The sequence below is a fragment of the Macaca thibetana genome, chromosome 1 (genome assembly GCF_024542745.1).
Source record: "Macaca thibetana thibetana isolate TM-01 chromosome 1, ASM2454274v1, whole genome shotgun sequence".
NCBI classification, from domain to species: Eukaryota; Metazoa; Chordata; class Mammalia; order Primates; family Cercopithecidae; genus Macaca; species Macaca thibetana.
Window position 1 is genome coordinate 13,648,824 of NC_065578.1, and position 21,156 is coordinate 13,669,979.

A 21,156-nucleotide genomic window follows, 5' to 3' on the forward strand; every position below is an offset into this window, starting at 1 on the left:
AAAATGGGTTGGTTAGTCCTTGGCTCCAGGGTCTCCTGGTGCAGGACTGAGCAGAAACATCTCCTGGGCCCAGGGCATCCTCATAAATGTACCTCAAGGTATGTTTAATATACCTCCCCACCCAAGACAGATGGGTTTCTGATAGACTCCCGACTGCCACTGCGGCCACAGACTTGCCAGCTAGCAGAGTTGAGAGCAGGGAGAGTGAGGGGCTACAGCTGAGTAAGGGAGGCATGGGCAGCCTGGGATCCTCCAGAAAACTGGGGGAAGGTGGATCCCACTGCCATCTGCAGGTCTGGGTCTGAGCGTGCAACACACACACACACACATTCACACAGAGCCACGACCAAACTGCACTGAGTAAAAGTTGCAGAGGGAATTCCCCAGGGCTGTGGCCTTGAGAAGCAGCTTGGATGATTGAAAAGTAACTAGGACGTATGTGCACTTTGGAAGGTTGCAGAGGGGACAAGTGATGGTAGCAGTGAAATGGGCCCTGGTGGCCAATGGGCTACATAAAGACTTTTCGATACATTTACTTTCTTCTTCCTCCATCTCCTCTTTCTTCCTTTCCTTCTTCCTAAGTTTCAAAGAGTTGCTAATATTTCAAATTTAGATTTCACATAAAAATCCATATTCCTAGTAGCGCTAAACAAACAAAGAAAGGAGAACGTCTGATAACACTAAGCCTACATTCCTGCCTGACAACAATCGACAGCCTCCTCTACAGGGGCCGGTGGCCTCATTTGCCACAGTCCCCACCATCTTAATGTCTCTCTGACTGACACCAAATCCAAGTGACAGGAACTACATACTCATACTTGTGCTGGGTTTTGTTTGTTGGGTGGTTGCTCTTTGTTTGTTCTTTAAGACAGGGTCTCACTCTGTCGCCTAGCCTGGAGTGTGGTGACACAATCTCGGCTATCTGCAGCCTCCCCCTCCCAGGTTCAAGTGATTCTCCTGCCTCAGCCTCCCAAGTAGCTGGGATGACAGGCGTGCACCACCACTCCTGGCTAATTTTTGTATTTTTAGTAGAGACGGGGTTTCACCATATTGGCCAGGCTGGTCTTGAACTCTTGACCTCAAGTCATCCACCCTCCTCGGCCTCCCAAAGTGCTGGAATTCCAGGCGTGAGCCACTGCGCCCAGCCAAGTGCTATTTTTCTCTTGTCATGGAGTTAAGAGGAAAGCACATGTCTCTATCAAAAGTATAGTTCATGTACTTCAAGAAATATGTGAAAGACGATGTTTCTTTGCGGAAGTGAAAAGTCTTCCTAAGTGTTTAATATGCCAAGAGTGTTTAAGTCAAAATAATACAACGTAAATGCCCTTATTTTTTTGAAATACACCACACAGCCCATGCTCAACCCAGCTCACTCATTTATGTTCCCAGGCAGGTCCCTGAAGGTAACTCAGACAGTCCTGGACCAGATTCTCCAGGATACAGGGGCTGGCAAAGACATTCCTAGCTTTTCTGCTCTCAGGGGCTCAAAGCGATCATTCTTTTGTTCTGCTCTGTCTGTTATCTCAGTAAAGGAGAGGAATTAGGGGATTCCCAGCATCTCTGGTCACTTGGTGTGGTGTCAGTTTCCTTCCTCCTGGAAAAGTGGTGTGGGTACTTTTCTTCCACAGCTGGGAGCACCTAGCACTTTGCATGCCACTCTGCCCTCCACTGGGCAATCAAAAGTGCACTTTTGGAGGCCGAGGCGGGCAGATCACGAGGTCAGGAGTTCGAGATCAGCCTGACCAACATGGTGAAACCCCATCTCTACTAAAAATACAAAAATTAGCCGGGCATGGTGGCGGGCACCTGTAATCCCAGCTACTCGGGAGGCTGAGGCAGGAGAATCACTTGAACCCAGGAGGCGAAAGTTGCAGTGAGCCAAGATCACACCACTGCACTCTAGCCTGGGTAACAGAGCAAGACTCTGTCTCCAGAAAACAAACAAACAAAAACAAAAACAAAAAAACAGTGCCAGCTAGAGAGGGCGGGGGTTCTAAGGCAGCCTCCACAGCTGGGCCAGTTTCGGTCATCGGGAAGGTGAGGATGCGGGGGGCAGGGAGAAGCTGGGAAGGCCATGATAGTTGGTGGCCAGGCCACTGTGGTTGCTGAGAGCCAGGGCTTTTAATCCACGGGCAGAAAACTGCTCCTAAAAGGTTCTGTAGACTTAGGGGAAAGTAACTTGGTTCTCATAGCTTGTTGGAGAGCCATAGGCCAGTGACCTAGAAATTCGCACATCTCAGGCCTGGGCCCGTGGGAGCCTCAGGTTACAGAGCCAGGCCTGGGCAGGGTAGGGATGCCAGCGTGCTGCCTACAAGGGGTGGCTGGGGGCTCCATGAGTGTGTGACTGACTGCTCACCTGGCTGTGTAGCCTCGGCTCCCGCGTGTGTACAACAGGGGGAAACTGGACCTGCCTCCTGGGGCTGTAAGGAGATAATTAGTCTTTCTGAAGAGCATCGTAATCCCCAGATCAAAGGGGGCTCAGAGCTGCACTCACTTGACAGGAGCACTGCCAGCCTGAACACCCACTCCAGCGGGTGAGTTCTGTTGTGCAGACCCTCCAAGGTGCCACTTCCTACAGGGTTTGCCTGGCCTTGTCACCGTTCCCCCACCCACTCACAGGGTCCAGGCTCTGGCCTCCCCTGCCAATGGCTGCCATAGTTGGAGAGTTCATAGGCAGCACTGATAATGGACAGCGGGGAATTACTAATGCCTAACTCATAGATGGGGAAACTGAGCCTGAGGAAGTGAGGTGAAGTCACCAGGGCCTCCCACCAGATCTCAGCCCCCTCGCGATCTCCTCCACCAGACGCACTCAGCATTCCCCTCACAGGATGGCCAGTCACACGCAAAGATAAGCGAAGGAAAGGTCCCGGGGCTGCTCCCCTCCCCGCCCACTCTTTCTGACCTCCCCCGGCCGGCTGTGAGGACCTGGGCTCCGGCAAGGCTGTCACAGGGTGTCAGGAGAGGAGAGAGACACAGCAAAGTGGGGTGCCAGGCAGAGGCCAGGGGCTTTCAAAGACCGGGGCCCAAGTCCCCCCGGTGACATCGGTCATCATTCTAACCCTCCGTGTCCCCGGGAATGACCGCGTCGGGGATGCACCGAGTGGCGGGGGCCAGGCGCACAATGGGGCGACGCAGCGGCGCTCGCGGGGCACTGGGGCCAGTCTGGGCGCCGCGGAGGGGCGGGGGCGGGGGCGGGGGCGGGGCGGGGCGGGGCGGGGGCGGGGCGAGCCTCGGCCATCGCCAGCCCGGAAGGAGCGGGAGGAGGAGCCGCGGGACTGGGAGTCGTTCCCACGTGAGAGGCTCCGCGGCCGAATTCCTCGCGTGCGGCAGCCGCTGACCGCCCGGCGTCCGGCCGGACGGAGAGCCCTGGTCCGGCGTGCGCAGGCGGCCGGGCGGGAGGCGGGGGCGGCGCTCGGCTGCGCCCCGATGCGGCGGCGACCCCAGGAACTGTGAGCCCGGCGCGCGCCGTCGGAGCCCCTCGCGCCGCCGCGGGCAGCGCCCCCCGGGCACCCGGCATGCGGGCGGCCGACTCGGGCTCGTGGGAGCGCGTCCGCCAGCTCGCGGCGCAGGGCGAGCCGGCACCTTCCTGCGGGGCGGGGGCCGGGCCCACGCGGCCCCCGGGACTCGCAGCCTGCGAGCAGTGCGTGGACGCGGCCGGGCCCCGCGCCGGGGCTCCCCGGGTCCGAGCGGATGGCGACTGCAGCCAGCCCGGTAGGTGCGCGCGGGGCGGGGCGGGCGGCGCGGACGCAGGCCCGGGAGCCGCCGGGGCCGGGCGCGCGAGGGCGCTCGGAGCCGGGATCGGGAAGCCGCTGGCGGCAAAGTTCTCGCAGCGCGCGGAGCCCCGAGCCCTGGGCGGGTGCAGCGGGAGGCGCGCGGGACGCGGAGTGAGTTCCTCGGCGTGGGGACCGGGGCTCGGGGCTGCACCGGAGGACCAGGGCCGCGCTTGCCGGAGCCCGGCGATCCCGCGGCGCCTGGAGACCCAGCTCTGGGCTGGACCCCTCGTCTGCTTGGGGAAGCGTGGGAAAGGGGCCAGCCCTGCAAGAAGTTGGTTCGGCCCCCTGGGACCGCACCTGTGAGCCATCTGGCGGCCCCCGCGGAGTGCAGAGGGGAACCCCCTTCACCGCCGCCCCTCGGAGGTGAAATTGATGCCTCGCATTTGCTAGGAGCGGAGAGGTTGCTGCGTTTCTCATACACTTGAACTCCGAGTAATGCAGAAAGAGAAATTGCAGAGGTGGAGACACAAATGCAGTGATCTAATTGCGTATCGTTGGCTAATCCGCCCCAAGTGGAGAACAGCGTTTTACTGTTAAAGTGTTCCCAGTGGGTGTGCCCGTTCCATCCCACTCAGGCCTGTGCTGTCTCCCTTCCCCCTCCCCCTTCCCCCCAGGTTAGGGCATGGGGATGGGAGACAGGAACCCCTGATCCTCTTGACTGGAATAGGAAGAAACCTTAGAAGACGAAGGGCTTTTCTGAGAAGGGGCTGCCATCATCAGGTCCAAGTTCTGAATACTTTTTCCGGGAAAAACGGGAGGGGGAGGCACAACATAATTATTTCTTATTCATGGAACACCTATTGTGTTATAGTAATTCACATGCAACATATCCTTAAAATCTTATCACAACCCTGGGAGTGAGGCTGTGTTATCTACATGCAGATAAGAACAGAAAAGACCGGAGGTTAAGTGACTTGCCCAAGTTCCCAGAGTCCTAAATCATGGTGTTGGAATTCTCAGTTTTGTCCGTGGAAATCCAAAGTCTTAGCACCGTAGTACCTCTCCCAGGCAGCAAGCTCTCTAGCTGGGGAGCACACGGGCTTATTTCCCTAATAATCATCTCTTTCCTGTAAGAAAAAAGCCAAACGCAAGGCCCCCTATTCCTGTTTTTGCCTATGGTAGCCTCCCCAGGAGATGGAATGCCGCCTCTGGGTGTCAGGCAGTCTTCTCTCCTGTGTTGGAGTTTGCCTTTTCCCACCTTCTCCTCAGTTACACATAGCAGAGTCCAAGACGGGTTGATGTAAAAAAAAAAACAGCATCGATGCGAAGAGGAAGCAAACGGGAGAGTTTGGCCAAGTTGCTTCATCTTTTTGAGACTCAATTTACCCATCTGTACAGTGGAAATAATAGTACCAACGAAAGATTTGTCATTCCAAAGATGGTGTGTGTAAAACACCTTCCCTCATTCACCATAAATGCTTAATGCATGTTAGTCCTCAGCTCCTTCTGACATTACATGCTTGCTAGATGACCTGTCAGTGCTCCCACTGACTCAGTTTCCCATCAGATGGTGGCGCTCTCTGCTCCGTCTCTGCTTGACTAAGTCAAGATGACTTTTGTCTTGTCTGTAAAATACTTAAGTGATCTGAGGCTGAGTGTTGTGTCAGTGGAAGTTGTTTTCATGTAAACACGTACAGGAGATGGCTAGGTGGAGATAGGGCTGTTTACTTTGTGTCTATGTAGACTCCATTTGTGTGTTCATAATAATATCCTAATGACCCTGTGTAGCCCAGGAATGCCTGTTTCCTAGGTCTAGGGGTGGTTGTTATTCCTGCAGCCCTTATGGTATGTCCGTTTTAAAAGACAGCACATTGGAAATATCTTTTCCCAGTTTACAGATGACATCACTGCCATGAAACAAGATCAGACCAGCAGCTAAACCAGAAAGTTTGGAGTTTTCTCTACCCTACTACCCTTCACCCTTTCTGGTCTCTGGTTCTTAAAGACCAAATCGAGTTTCTGACAACTTCCATGATGGCCAGGCATTGAGGACAGCCTGCCATGGAAATGGTTTCTGAAACCATTGGCTGTTACAAGGGACTTTCCTCTAGGAGGGCAATGGGAACTCTGGCTCAAGCTGCAAGCTGAACTTGTTGCTGAAATAAACATTTCAGCCAGGCTGTGAGGTGGCTGTTCCTCGAATCTCAGCACTTGGTCCCAAGTCGAACGTGCTGCTCAGTTTAAGGAGCTGAAAGAGGTGCCCTGTTGTATGGAAGAGTCTGTGAATTGGCACTTTCAGAGATGTGGGGAAGGGAAAAGATAGAGAGGATGCTGGCTGGCTGGGATGGAGGCCCAAGCACCTTGAATTGCTCAGGGAGAATGTCCTGAGATCAGCAGGTGATGGCCCCGTGATGGTGACAGCTCTGGCCTCCAGGGTGCATGACCTAGGGACTGGAGCAGGAGGTGCAGATGTTGGATGTTTACACAATCCGCACCTGCTTCTGCCTCGATCGTATTTTACTCTGAGATGTTCCACAACCCAGTGTCCCTGTTGGCACCAAGGGCATAACTCCGTCTGAGGGGCAGATCATTCCAGAGCCCCCTCAGAGTGAGCCAGGTGCTCCCTGGAGGTTCTTAAGCTGGGAACAGGAATCCGCTTCTTCGATCTTTCATTGTCCATTCATTTGGTCACATTTCTTGAGCATCTGCTCCGGGCCAGGCACTGTTGTAGCTGCCAGGGATATGGCAGCAAAGGAGATGACTGCAGCCCTGGTTTCCATGGAGCTTACATTCTGTGGGAGGAGATTTCCAGTAGGCAAATAGGCACAGGATATGTCCAGAGATGGTGTAAGTGCTATGCAGAAAAATAAAGCCGGGGAGGGGTTAGAATGATGGGAGCGGACGCTGCTTAGCTTTTAGGTAGGGTGGACAGAGGAGCATGTTCCAGGATGAAGTGAGGTGTGTAGGTGCTGAGTTTCTAAGGCAAGAGGGTGTTGCTGATCAGCTAAAGGAACTAAGCCATTTTTTTTAAAGTGATGGGAAATTAGTATCTTTGTAGACAAGGCACCCTACATGTCTGTAACTGAAGCATCTGCACTCTAACCCTATTGCTCCATTTGGCATTTCTCTTAACCTGGAGCTCAGAAAGCCACGTGGCCTTATCCTGCCTCTTCATGTCCTCTACTTTTTAAAAATTCTGTATTATTTTATTATGATGATCGTTTGGGTTCTTATCACTTCTTGCCCCTCCTCTTTACATGAAACCCGCAGTTGAGGGGACCGGGGCGCTTGCGTGTCTTTGTCTTTGTGTACTGGCTCCCAGCACTGTACCCTCCCGGAGACTAGTTGTGTCATGAACTAAACAGGATGCCTTGTCTTCATGAGGCCTCCCAGCAACCCAGTGGGGAAGTGCAGTTGCTAACCCCATCCGTAGATGGGGAAACCAGTCCTTAGAACAGTTCAGTAACTGCCCAAGGCCACGCAGCCAGTGGGTGTCCCAACCAGGAATTTATCCCAGACTGTAGACCTCAGCAGTATGGAAAGACTTCATGTTGCTCTTAAGAAAGTAGACCCACATTGTTTCTGGTCTGTTTTTCCTTTAAATTTTTATCCTTAAAAAAAAAAAGTTTGTCCTCTCCTTGACATTCCTTGTTTTAAGCAACTCAAGCATTTGCTTATCTTTCTGCTGTTAGCAATTTCAGTGGGAGGTCAGCTCTCTGTGAGCCGTTCTGAAAAGGACTTCTGCTGGGGCTGGATGAGATGCAATCTCCACTGCTTGGAATTAAGAATGCTTTTAGGAAGCTGCCCACTAGAACCCATTGGTGGGTTTCGTGTGAGCATACTTCTGCTCGCAGGGCGAGGGCAGGATGGAGGCGATGGAGGCAATGGAGGGCTTGGTTCTTCTGGACAATCGGGGTGAAAGCCACTGCTGAGATCCACTTCCCTGAGGAGTCTCAACCTGCGGCCCGGCACCCCCCACCCTCCACCCTGTGTTGTGGTCCAGTGAGATGGACAGAACTTTATCCTTCTGCCAAGGCTGGTGGCACACCATAGTGGGTACAGGGCACCGGTTTTGGACTCAAACACACACTGATTTGAATTTGTCAGCTCTGCTCCTTGCTAGCTATATGCCCCTAAGCAAGTTATTTAATGTCCCGAACCTCAGTTTACCCTTCTGTAAAATGGAAATCGTATTACCCACCTCAGAGTTGTTGGAAATTGGACAGGAATCTGTGTGATGAACATCCTTTCCCCCGTGGAGCCTGATGCTGGGTCCATGCCATATGGAAGGAGGGGGAATTCCTGTTCCTCCAGATGCCAAAGGACTTGATGTATATGTGTTTAAAATACATATAATATTTTTTTTTTTATTTTTGAAGCTTGAAATATTGGGATTTACTCAAACAGGTGACTCCAAAGGGTGGCTAGCTGCTTATTTGGCCTTCTGAGTCATCACGAAATCTCCATAATGGGTACGAAACATCGTTTATGTTCTTTGTAATATTCCAGTTGAGTGAACTGGACAATTTGCCAGGACCCTCTAGCCATTCTGGAGGAAGAGTTTGTTCATTTTTTAATCATCTCAGGAGGAAAATAGCACCCCTGGCTCTGGAGTTAGCCTCCCTCATCCGTAACACGGCAAGCTGACAAAAATGGAACGTCAGCACATTTGCGCGTAGACAGATTTTAGTCCCAGCAGATAAGCACACCCAACATGTCATTAAAGCCGGCCGAAGCCATCGCCCTGGGGATCCCGTGTTTGTTGTGAGTCACTAAGGGCTGTAAACACTCCAGAGACACAGGCATGGTTATAGCGTGCGGGCGAGTTGTTTTAATGGGTTTACTCTCCGTGAGTGCGTCGTACGTTGCGGGTGTCAGATGAGTGCCTTTCAAGGGAGAGGGAAGGTCAGGCTTGCCTCCTGTCCACAAGGACAACCTCTGTCTCCCGTGGGGCGGCCTCTCTGAAGGTGGGGACTCCAGGCTTTCTCTCGTCTGCTTTTTGGATGCCTTCAGGAGAGGTCAGTTAGAGGATATCAATTGTGGCAATTCCCTGGGGCCCTCATCAAATGGCATTAGCCCATCACGTGCTGCAGTGGCACCCAATTTGGAGGAAATTCAGAGCCAGAAGAGTGTAACAGGTACGCGAGTGCTGCCTGCTGTCCCAGGCCTGAACTGGGTGACGCTAAGTCTGGCCTAAGGAGCAGGGAGCTGGTGGGCTCCGAGTGGGGCCTGTCCTCAGTCTACGTGCTGGACACTGGGGACTGTTTTGGGAAACGCCCTCCACCTGGCACCTGGTGGCTAATCCACAGCTGCCAGTGGCCTCGTCTTTTGTTGCTTCTTGGATCTGGAGGCTGGCTCAAGCTCCCAACTAGTTCGGGCTGTAACTTTATCACAGGCATTGACTGTGTTCACTACCTTTTAATTGTACAGAAGTTTCAGAAAAGCTCTCCTGGGGAATTGGAGAGAAGTAAAAACAACAGCTGCTATTTCCTGGATGCCTCATTCCCTCCCCTCACAGCGCAGCCTCAGCAGCATGTTCCTAACTTTGAAGTTCTGTGTGCCCAGGCAGGGAAGAATGTGGATGTTCATTCAGTTGGGTCCCATGAGTGTGGAAGGGCCAAGCAAGAACCAAGCACCTTGTTCCATGTATTCCTGTTGATCCCCCCATTCCTGTCAGCCAGCTGCCGTTCTCCCCATCTTACAGGTGAGACCACTGAGGTCTGGAGAGGTTATACTGGTTGTGGAAAGTAGCTGTTCCAGGCTGCCATGCTGCCCTCCCAGCACCCTTTCTCCTGCGGTTTCCTTGTCAGCTGACAATTCCCCAGGCTACCAAGCCACAGAGCAGAGGCTGAGCTGCTGAGAGTCATGGGATTTTTCTCCCTAGCACCTTCGGCTCACTGGCTTCCAATCAGCCAGAGCCAGTTGGGAGGGGGGGCCTCTGGGGCCCAGAGTGGTCCTTGGTCTCTGTCAACAGGAGACTCTGCCCCTACCCCTTCACCCTAGCCAGAAGCCAGAGGCAAGCTGGCTCCTGACAGGAGGTCCCCCTGCCACAACCGTTTGGAAACCTAGAACACAGAGCCCTGAGAGGGAAACCTCTGCAGGGATGGGGTCAACCCGCTCCCTCTACTAGGTGAGGAAACTGAGGCCCAAGGCTGGGAAGGGACCATACTCCAGGATGTCACACAGGGAGGCTTCCAGGGTCAGATATGAAACCTTAGAAAAGGCATGAGCTCGATGCCTCACACCTGTAATCCCAGCACTTTGGGAGGCCGAAGCATGCGGAGCACTTGAGGTCAGGAGTTCAGGACCAGCCTGGGCAACGTGGTGAAACCCCATCTCTACTAAAAAATAAATACAAAAATGAGCCGGGCATGGTGGCACATGCCTGTAGTCCCAGCTACTCGGAATGCTGATACAGGAAAATTAATTGAATCTAGGAGAAGAAGCAGAGGTTATAGTGAGCTGAGATCACACCACTGCACTCCAGCCTGGGCAACAGAGCAAGACCCAGTCTTAAAAAAAAAGAAAAGAAAGAAAAGTCATGGGAACGTCTTGGTAGCACTGGAAGTTTTCACCCTTTGCCGTCTTCCCAACCTTATCCAACCCATTCAAGGCGGGTCTCAGACTTCGGGGATTGCAGCGGTCTGGGGTGCTTGCTAAGGTATAGATTCTCAGGCTCCCCTCCCCTGCCAGGAATCCGGATTTGTATCAAGTACCCTGCGTAATTTTGGCATTCCACAGATCAGACATTGAGAACCTCTGCCCTTTGCTTTCCTGGGATTGGGTTAATTTTAGAGTAAGAAACCCAGGAGGGCACATACTCTGGTTTACGCTGTGTTACCCAGGCTGCAGCACAGGGACGATTCATGAAGAGAGCACACTAGCACCTTTTCACTCCCACCAGTGGCCCGAAGTACACAGTCAGGTAGATGGCCATCTAAGTTAAATCTTGCTTTTTTTCCTTTTTGTGCCAACCCCTGTCCGAGCACATGTGTTCCCAGAATCTACTAGAAAGAGGCACGTGCCTTTCTCAGTCTTGTGAACTCACAAGACTGCCCTGCAGTGAGACAGCACATGGAGGCTTTGGTGGCGGCTGTTCAGACACCCTCCTCCCGGCTCCAGGCTGCCCACCAGCACTCCGTGTTTCCCATTCATCCTGAATTCCTGGCTGCTTGAGCCCCGCAGAGGAGCCAAGGCGCTGGGCAGGGTGCTGAGGAGACAAAGGACACCAAACCCTTATTATCCTGTGATTCACCTCTGGGCCACATGTGGGGCCTGTTCGTCCATGCTCCCCAGCATGGCCCTCACCCTCCCCACCCCATCCCCCACCCCGGGTCCCTTTCATCGTCAGGCGTGATGCTCTTCAGGTGGTCGAACATCGGCTGGGTCTTGTCATTGCTTCCTCTGGCATCTCTACCTGTGTCAGCCAGACAGTGGAGAGCCAGTGGGGGGGGGGTTTCTATTTACTCTCTACCCTTTGGGGAGGGAAGCCAAGGGGCCTGGGAGGTTGCAAGGAGACTCTGCGTGTGGCCCTCCCCGGCATGGTAGCCTCTGGGCTTAAATGCAGCTAGTACGACTGAAGAACTGAGATTTAAATTTTACTTAATTGTAGAAGGCCACATGTGGCTAGAGCTGGCCCTGAGTCAGGGCACGAGGCTAATGAGTGTTTCCAAGGCCCGTCTCAGCTTGGGAAGCCTGAGATGTGTGTTTTTCCACTGACAAGATGTGTGTTTTCCACCCACAAGGAGCTGAGCCCTGACATCGGTGGGCTCGAATGCAGAGTCCCACCCCAGAAACTGACTCCAGGGTGGAGTTCAGAACCCCGCACTTTTTTTTTTATTGCATTTTTTGTATTATGGTAAAATGTATGTAACATAAAATTTACCATTTTAACCATTTGTTACATATTCAATTTAGTGACATTAAACACATTCACAGTGTTAGAGGACCATCACCACAATCCATTTCCAAAACTTTTTCATCACTCCAAACAGAAGCCATGCCCATTAAACCCTAACTCTCCATCCCTCTCCCCCAGCCCCTGCCAACCACCATTCCAGTTTCTGTCTGTGTATGTTTGGCCTATTCCAGGTACCTCATCTAAGTAGGATCACACAGTAGTTGCAGGGCTCTGCACTATTTATTTATTTATTTATTTATTTATGAGATGGAGTTTCGCCCTTGTTGCCCAAGCTGTAGTCCAATGGCAAAATCTCAGCTCATTGCAACCTCTGTCTCCTGGGTTCAAGTGATTCTCCTGCCTCAGCCTCCCGAGTAGCTGAGATTACAGGCACGTGCCACCACACCTGGCTAATATTTTGCATTTTTAGTAGAGACAGGGTTTCACCATGTTAGCCAGGCTGGTCTCGAACTCCTGACCTCAGGTGATCTGCCTGCCTCGGCCTCCCAAGGTGCTGGGATTATAGGTGTGAGCCACCATGCCCGGCCAGGTTCTGCAGTTTTAACATACAGTCCATCCCTGCCCCACTGCTGATGGTCTTGGAGCCACATCTGGAAGTACCGTGTCTTAAGTACTTTATCCCCAAAGTGTCTCACACTTCCCTTAACCCTTTAAACAGGGCTACCTCTCAGGTGCACTGGGAAGGTTTGGGGAAGACATAAATCCAGGTATCTTTTCCCGATAATTAAAACCAGCACCTTGTTACATCTCTGGCATTGTGATGCACATTTTAATTCTTATTTTAGAGACAGGGTCTCACTGTGTTGCCCAGGCTGGTGTGCAGAGGCTGTTCACAGGCATTGTCATTGCACACTACAGCCTTGAACTCCTGGTTTCAAGCCATCCTCCTGCCTCAGCCTCCCAAGTAGCTAGGATTACAGGCACGTGTCACCACACCCAGCAGCATCACTTTTGTCTGTTTGTGTGGGATGTAGCTTTTTACAAAGGGAAATGATTGGGGGTTTTGTCAGTTTTGTTTTCTTTCTTTTTTTTTTCTTTGAGATGGAGTCTTGCTCTGTCATCAGGCTGGAGTGCAGTGGTGCGTCTCAGCTCACTGTAACCTCCGCTTCCCGGGTTCAAGCAATTCTCTGCCCCAGCCTCCCGAATAGCTGGGATGACAGGTGCTTGCCACCACACCTGGCTAATTTTTGTATTTTTAGTAGAGACGGGGTTTCGCCATCTTGGCCAGACTGGTCTTGAACTCCTGACCTTGTGATCCACCTGCCTTGGCCTCCCAAAGTCCTGGGATTACAGGCGTGAGTCACCGCGCCCGGCCCTCCTTTTTCATAGCATATTTATGACTGCTAAGCCCCAGGACCACTCCTGCTTTTTGAGATGCTGTAGTGTAGGGAGACAACCTTCCCTTCAGTGTGAGAGAGATTTTCTGTTCAGCAACAGGATGGGCTGCCCTGGGAGGCAGTGGGTTCCCCAACACCGGAGGCATCAGGCAGGGACTCGGTGTGGCCCCATCAGGTTACCAGAGTGGTCATTTGGGGACTGATGCTGGTCAGCATCCATGTAAATACTCAATTTCCCATCCTGGCCTCCAGTCGCCCCCTCCATCTCTCCTTTCAGAGAAGGGTGGGGAGGTTGGGCCAGCCAGATCTGTGGCCCTGCAGCCACCTTCACAACATGAATGTTCCCTGCTGTCCGACAGCTTCAAACATCTGACCCAGGCTGAGGGTCACCGCTGATCTGGGGTAACCCTTGTTCCAGCACCGGAGGCCTCTGCGGCATTCCCTTAAACCTCCCGGGCCAGGGAGGAGTTGCTGGGCTTGCGTTTCCACAGTGCCAGCCCTCAGCCTTCCTGTGCTCCTTCGAGACCCTCCTGGGTGCACCAGCAGCTGACCAAGGGGCAAACCTGCATCCCTGGTGTTCATTCTCAGGGACAGAGGCTACCCCTTGGGTTCTGGAGCAATCACGGATGCCTCCCCTGCCAGCCTGGGCTGCCTTCTCCCTCCCACCAGGATACAGTGGTTCTTTTTTGAGACGGAGTTTCGCTCTTGTTGACAAGGCTGGAGTGCAGTGGTGCGATCTTGGCTCTCTGCAACTTCCACCTCCCAGGTTCAAGAAATTCTCCTGCCTCAGCCTCCCGAGTAGCTGGGATTATAGGCATGCGCCACCACGCCCGGCTAATTTTGTATTTTTAGTAGAGACGGGTCTCCAACTCCCGACCTCAGGTGATCCGCCCGCCTCGGCCTCCCAAAGTGCCGGGATTACAGACGTGAGCCACCACGCCCGGCCCAGTTCAGTGGTTCTTTGGGTGTGAGGTAGAAACGTCCACCCTGGGTGGCGTCTTTCTTCTCTTTGGCACCCTCAAATGACGTGTGAGGAGCTCCATTTTTTAGATGGGGAAATGAAGCTGATACACTGTGATCCCTCTAGGCCACTCAGAACTTTCTGCAACACTGGAAGTGATCTGTATCTGCATTGCCCAAGATGGTAGCCCCTGGGCTTAAATGTAGCTAGTACGACTGAATAACTGAGATATACATTTTACTTAATTGTAAAAGGCCACATGTGGCTAGCGGCTCCCAAGTTGGAGCTGGGCCTGAGTCAGGGTATGAAGCTAATGAATGTTTCCGAGGCCCATCGCAGTTTGGGAAGCCTGAGATGTGTGTTTTTATACCGTGCCCCCTTAGGGCTGCCGTGCGTCTCTGCATGGTCCCTGCACCACCATCCTCAGAGTCGCTCAGGAGCTTATTGTTTTCCAGTGTTGTCTCCTGGTTGCCATACTTGACCTGGACAATCAAAAATGCCTGAGGACTGGGCACAGTGGCTCATGCTTGTAATCCCAGCACTTTGGGAGGCTGAGGCAGGCAGATCACTTGAGGTCAGGAGTTCGAGACCAGCCTGACCAACATGGTGAAACCCCATCTCTACTAAAAATACAAAAATTAGCCAGGCATGGTGGCGTGCACCTGTAATCCCAGCTACTCTGGAGGCTGAGGTGGGAGGATTGCTTGAACCTGGGAGATCAAGGCTGCAGTGAGCCGAGATGGCGCCACGGTACTCTAGCCTGGGCAACAGAGAGATACCCTATTTCACACACACACACAAAAGAATGTGCCCAAGAATCTGCATTTTAAACAGACTCCACCCCTAATCCCAGATGATGCCAGCTCACTCTGCATTTTGAGGACCGAGGCTCCAGCACCTGCCGTCTTTACCTCTAGCATCAGGAGCCCTACTGTGTCCTTTGTGCCTTTGCCCCCAACCCCCAGGACCATCCCCCAGAACCGCTTGAGCTGGGCCGTTGACTCTCAAGGTGTGCCGCCAGGACCAGCAACATCAGCAGCGCCTGAGAACATATTAGAAATGCAAATTCTCAGCCGGCCGTGGTGGGTCACGCCTGTAATCCCAACACTTTGGGAGGCCAAGGCAGGTGGATCATGAGGTAAGGAGATGGAGACCATCCTGGCTAACGTGGTGAAACCCCGTCTCTACTAAAAATACAAAAAATTAGCTGGACGTGGCGGCGGGTGCCTGTAGTCCCAGTTACCCGGGAGACTGAGGCAGAAGAATGGCGTGAACCCAGGAGGCGGAGCTTGCAGTGAGCTGAGATCGCACCACTGCACTCCAGCCTGGGCGACAGAGCAAAAAAAAAAAAAAAAAAAAGAAGAAGAGAAAAAAAGAAAAGCAAATTCTCCGTCCACTCCAGACCTACAGAGTCAGAAACTGGGGGTGGGCCCGGTCTGGATCTTAACAAGCCCCGCAAGGCGATGCTGATGGACCTATAGTCTGAAAGCAGCCACTGGGCAAGGCAGCTTTAGAAGGCTTTTTCCACTTCTATTTTCCCTCCTTGCCTCCCTCTCCCCTCTCCCTTCCCCTTCTCCCTGTACCCTGGCCTGTTCCCTGCCCAGCTACCAAGGGCTGCTTGGCCCTTCTATGCCTAGGGGCTACTGGATGTGTCACTAGATGGTCTGTCTGCCTTTCACAAGGGCCTTCAGAGATCCTGGCCTTACCCAGGGGACCCCCTAATGGTGATGTTGGTGGGACAAGTGGAGCAGCAGCCTACAGCACCCCCGCCCCATCTTCTCTCCCATATCCCAGATGGTGGCCGCCTGCTCCCCCAGTGCCAGAATGTTAGAAGAACAGAAGGCCAGATGGGCCCATTTCCCTGGAGCCCCCGAGCCCCCCTGCCCTTGGGGATGCCTGAACGACGTCCGCCCACCCCACAGCTGTGCTCAGCAGACAGCGCTTTTCCATGTCACGTCTCCCCAGTGTATGGAAAGGCAGGGGAGGTGACGGGCAGAACATCAGCCCTGACTTTGCAGCTTACCTGCTGTGGGACCTTGTACAGTTCACTCACCCTCTGGACCTGTGTCCCTGTTTGGTGAAGTGAAATCATAGTGTCAGCCTGGCCTAGCTCACAGATCCGTGGTTACTTTATGAGAGCCCATGGATTTGGAAGCGCTTCACTCACTCTGAGGCACCTTAGAGATGCCATTGGTACCATCAGGTGCAGTTGGTACCATCGGTTGGTAGCTATAGGATGCTAGTGAAGACAGACCTGTACCTGGGGCGACCGAATTGTCCTGTGTTTCTCAGGACTTTCTTGGTTCTAGCACTGAACATCCCGCACCATGGGATATGCCTCGGTCTCAGGCAAGCCAGGCTGGTTGATCACAGGTGCCCTGCTCCACTGTGCCAGCCACACTCGGCTGCTTTTGCCATATAGAAAGGGATCCCTCCACCTTCCCAGCGGCTAATGCCTCACCTACCTGCCCTGCCCCCTTTTAGATTCCTTGATCACTTTGATCCTTCCTCATCACATAAGTACTTACCAGGCCCCAACTGCGCGCCTGGCACTGACAGCTGAGCAGGACGAACCCTGCTCTCATGGCACTTATATTCTGGAAGAGAGTTTTTTTTCTGCCTAAAACTCCTAACTGAAACCAGAAAGATACCCTCTCTTGCCCTCTCCCCAGATGCGACAAGTCCCCTTGTTCATCCACGTGGCAGGCATCCAGCACCTGCTCTGTTCTCGGTTTTGTGTGAGGCTCCACAAATGTGACCATCCCCCTTCCGTCTCCGGTGGAGGAGCTCAGGGCCTCTCTGTCCCATGAACCACCGTGGCTCATTCCTACCCTTTGCCTTGCTGGTTCTTGCCTCTGTTATCTTCCTACCCTGAACTAAGTCCACATCCTGCCCCATCCTGGGCCCCCAACCTTTCTGTGAGCCTTTCTTGCTCATTGCAGCCCCTCTGGGTGTAATTCTTGCAGTGCCATCTGCAAGTGTCACCCAGAGCACAGCGTGGCAGCGAGTCACGCTGCAGAAGGTGAAGTTGGCTCCTCAGCAAGCATGTGCCTGTGCCCCTTGCTAGGTGTTATGGGACCAGAGGAGAGCCTTCATCATAAACCCTGCTGGTTAATTACTTGCAGGTTTCCTTAGAGCACCTACTTTGGGTCAAATCCTTTTCTAGTTCCCTGTGGAGGAGCTCAGTTTTCTCTTTTATGAGTTGTTTGTACTTTCTTGTCTTTCCCTTCCCCCTCTGTCTTGAAGGACTAGCGAATCAGTTGCCACCTCTTAGGTTCTGTCCACAGTCTCCTGGCCATAAATAATCACGTCCCCTCCGCCTCTCTCCCTACCATCCTTCTTTGATCACACAGTTCCCAGGTCAGCTTGTAGGAGGACCCCTGGATCTATCAGCCTCCTGAGTATGGGGCTTGGGTGCGGTTGACTGAACACCCTCTCCTTCCCAGCCCAGTGTGCTTGCTCCCTCAAGGGGCTGCATAAGCGCTTGCTGTCATGTCCCCTTCGCCACTTTCCTGGCACATCCCTGATAGAGCTGAGCACACTGAGGTCAGCACCAGCAGCTGGTGCTTTGGGTGCTCCAGACGGCATCTGGCTCCTCTCAGCCTTCCCAGTGGGAGTCTGATTTTCCAGCCTGTGCCTGGAGATGGCCATCTCCCTGGAAGGCGCTGATTGCTCCCCTTTGGAGGTGACTTGAATCCCTACCCAGCAGGCAGGCGATGCTACCTTCTCACAGCAGAGCAGGCGTGCGCGGCCCAGGAAGGTCGGAATTTAGCAAAAGGGCACTTTTGCCTTACTCTGTGCTTGGTGGTGTTTAGGGCATTTTAGCCTTGTGTAGGGCAGGCTCCCCTCACTGAGCTAGATAGGACAGGTACACAGACACAGGGCTCTGAGTGTGAGGACGTTGGGGCCATAGAGCCCAGCTGCCTGGGTGCAAATTGTTCCAACAGTGGGGACCCTGAGCAAGTTCCTTAACCCCTCTGAGCCTCAATATCTTCATCTGTAAATTGGGGTGCTAGCTCTATCTAGTAGGGGTTTTTATGGAGATTAAGATCATTTGTATTAGTTCAAAATGGGCCAGATGCGGTGGCTCACGCCTGTAATCCCAACACTTTGGGAAGCCAAGGCAGGTGGATCCTGAGGTCAGGAGTTCGAGACCAGCCTGGCCAACATGGCGAACCCCCATCTCTACTAAAAATATAAAACTTAGCCAGGTGTGGTGGCAGGCACCTGTAATCCTAGCTAATCAGGAGGCTGAGGCAGGAGAATCACTGGAACCTGGAAGACAGAGGTTGCAGTGAGCCGAGATCGCACCATTGCACTCCAGCCTGGGCAACAAGAGTGAAACTCCACCTCAAAAAAAAAAAAAAAGGGGGGGGGGGGGCGGTGCTGGAGTGATATAAGACTCACCAGAGAGATGGCCAAGTCAGACAAGTCCAGAGTCCAGTACTAAATAGGATGTCAAGCACTGGGGCAGGATTTGGACTTCCTGGGGAGAAATTTTTGGAGTTAGCATCTGTCTGGGCTTTGCTCTCCCACTCAGAAGGGGACATCTGGTGACATTTGGTCAGAATCTCATGCATTATGAGTAGACCACACTGGAGATTCTTGGGCAAACTGCTTAATCTCTTTGAGCCTCAGTTTCCACCTCTTGTAAAATGAGAATGATGGCACCCGTCCTACAGGAGGAACTTGCTAAGTAGAGCTGCTGCTTTATCAATAAACCATCTTAAATACTGTGTGCAAGACAATGGATGGCAGATAATGATGTTTATTTATTTATTCATTTTTTCTTTGTTTTTGTTTTCTGAGATGGAGTCTCACTCCATTGCCCAGGCTGGAGAGCAGTGGCGTGACCTTGGCTCACTGCAACCACCACCTCCTGGGTTCAGGCAATTCTCCTGCCTCAGCCTCCTGAGTAGCTGGGATTACAGGTGTCCACCACCACACCAGGCTAATTTTTATACTTTTAGTAGAGACAGGGTTTCACCATGGGGCCAGGCTGGTTTCAAACACCTGACCTCAGGTGATCTGCCAGCCTCAGCCTCTCAGAGTGCTGGGATTACAGGCGTGAGCCACCGTGCCTGGCCTATTTGTTCATCTTAGACACACGGTCTTGCTCTTGTCACCCAGGCTAGAGTGCCGTGGCAGGATCATTGCTCGCTTCAGCCTCAAACTCCTGGGCTCAAGTCATCCTCCCACCTCAGCCTCCTGAGTAGCTAGGACTACAGGCACACACCACCATGCCTGGCTAATTTTTAAAAATTTTTGTTTGTAGAGACAGGGTCTCACTGTGTTGCCCAGGCTGGTCTCGAATTTCTGGTCTCAAGTGATCCTCCCACCTCAGCCTACCAAAGCCCTGGGATTACAGGTGTGAGCCTCTCACCTGGCCGGTGATGTTTAGTAAGCATGTGGTCTGCATCGGCAGTGGGAGGTGCCTCTGCATTGGGAGGTGCCTCTGCATAGGGTGGAGTGCCTGTACTTGAGGGTGTGCATTCTCGGGCACTCTCCTCTGCCTGTTGGGATATTGAGAGTCGTGACAGTGACTGAGCTTTGAGCTTTGTTGTCCATGACACAGGCTCAGGGTCCAGGCAGTGTGCTGAGCAGTGATAACAGGAGGTCCTTGCCAGGCTGGACAGAGACCCTGAGCTCCTCCGCTGGAGGCGGAAGGGAGACTGTCACATGAACCCAAGTCACAGGGGGCCTGGGTTGACCTAGGGAAGTCCTAGGGCTCAGCCTCAGGAGTGCCAGGTTCCAAAGGCAGTGGCGGAGCCTTCACCCAGCTGGATCATCCCTCAGGGAGGGGTCTGCCTCCCTCTGTACCCCGGAAGCATTTAAATGCCTGGGAGGCAGGCATTGATCGGTCCCTGCCTGACCAGTGGTTTGGCAGACCGTGGATCAGGTGACCATCTTGGTTCAGTCAGCTGCCTCTGTAAGAGTGGGCGGGGTACTCAGTATAGAGAGCTGCATCCTTCCAGGGCCTGTGGGAAAGTAGCTGTGGTGGGGGGAATTTAGGGCAAGGAAGACAGATTGACTCATAAAGTCCAGTGCAGTTGTTCCTCTTGAGTTTGAATACCTTCAGGGATTGGCAACTCACTTCCTCTCCAGGCAGCCCCTCCAATTTTTGATTCGTTTTAAGCATTCACTCACTTTTATATTGAGCCAAAAATTGATCTCACAGTAGCATCCACCCATTGGCCTGCACCCTACATTTGAGGATCTTACACACTGAGTCTGTTTTCTTGACGTGATAACCGCTCTGTTGTAAGAAGACAGCCACCGTGGCACGGGGGCCAGCTTTGTTTCTCCAGACATTTTTCCTCCTAGCCAGGGTAGAGTAGATGGGTTGGGTGGTTGCGAGCACAGGGCGTCTTGCCTTGATCCTCCTAGCTTAGCCAACCTTAGATCTCTCGTCCCCCACTGGGAGCCCTTTGTGAGGGTGGGGGAAGAGCCGCTCCGGAGCCTGTACCTTCTCTTGCACGTCCTAAGGAAGAATGTTCCCCAGGCTGAGCTGTGTGTTCCTGGCTCTCTTGATGTTTGTTTCAGAGGACATGGCAGAAGCTCAAAGACATCAGGCAGCCCCCCTGGAAGCAGGCAGGGAGAGGGCCAGGTGGAAATGACTGCGGAGTGCTATCAGGGTGGATGGAGCTAGCCCAGTAGCCTGGGCCAGACCAGGCAGGCGGAAATGGCCAGACAGATGTCATTCTCCTTTTCTTTTTCTTTTTTTTTCCTTAGAGACTCAGTCTTGCCCTATCGCCCAGGCTGGAGTGCAGTGGTGCAGTCTTGGCTCACTGTAACCTCCGCCTCCCGGGTTCAGGTGATTTGGCTGCCTTGGCTTCCCAAGTAGCTGGGACTACAGGCGAGCGCCGCCACACCCAGCTGAATTTTTGTATCTTCTAGTAGAGATGGGGTTTCACTGTATGTTGGCCAGGCTGGTCTCAAACTCCTGACCTCAGGTGATCTCCCTACCTCGGCCTCCCAAAGTCTGGGATTACAGGCACGAGCCACCACACCCAGCTTTATTCCCCTTTTCTGTAGCCCGCCCTGCATCCTCACTCCCATGCCATCAGGTCAGAAGGAACCCAAAGGCATGCAGTGGCAAGTTTACATATTCCTTTTGGGGTCCATGAGTAGCGTCCACGGCCAAATAAACAGTACTCACCTCTTGGCAAGAGGGTCCTGAGAACATGAGCACTCAGCCGAGAGATTACAAAAAAGAGGAGG

At 53.1% G+C, this 21,156-nt stretch overlaps 1 protein-coding gene across 6 annotated transcripts in view; it reads left to right on the forward strand.

The window, feature by feature from the left end:
• Window positions 1-21,156, forward strand: part of KAZN (kazrin, periplakin interacting protein) — a 1,229,956-nt gene that overhangs the window by 1,034,614 nt on the left and 174,186 nt on the right. Inside the window, exon 1 of one of the 6 annotated variants that reach the window (XM_050788176.1) lies at window positions 3,283-3,714. The exons of 3 other annotated variants lie outside the window; for them this stretch is intronic. In XM_050788176.1, the coding sequence (XP_050644133.1) occupies window positions 3,519-3,714 (196 nt within the window). In that variant the 5' untranslated portion in view covers window positions 3,283-3,518. Of the gene's footprint in view, window positions 1-3,282; window positions 3,715-8,609; window positions 8,855-21,156 lie in introns of those variants that run through there. 2 more of the 6 variants (XM_050788163.1, XM_050788182.1) reach the window with 2 other exon arrangements.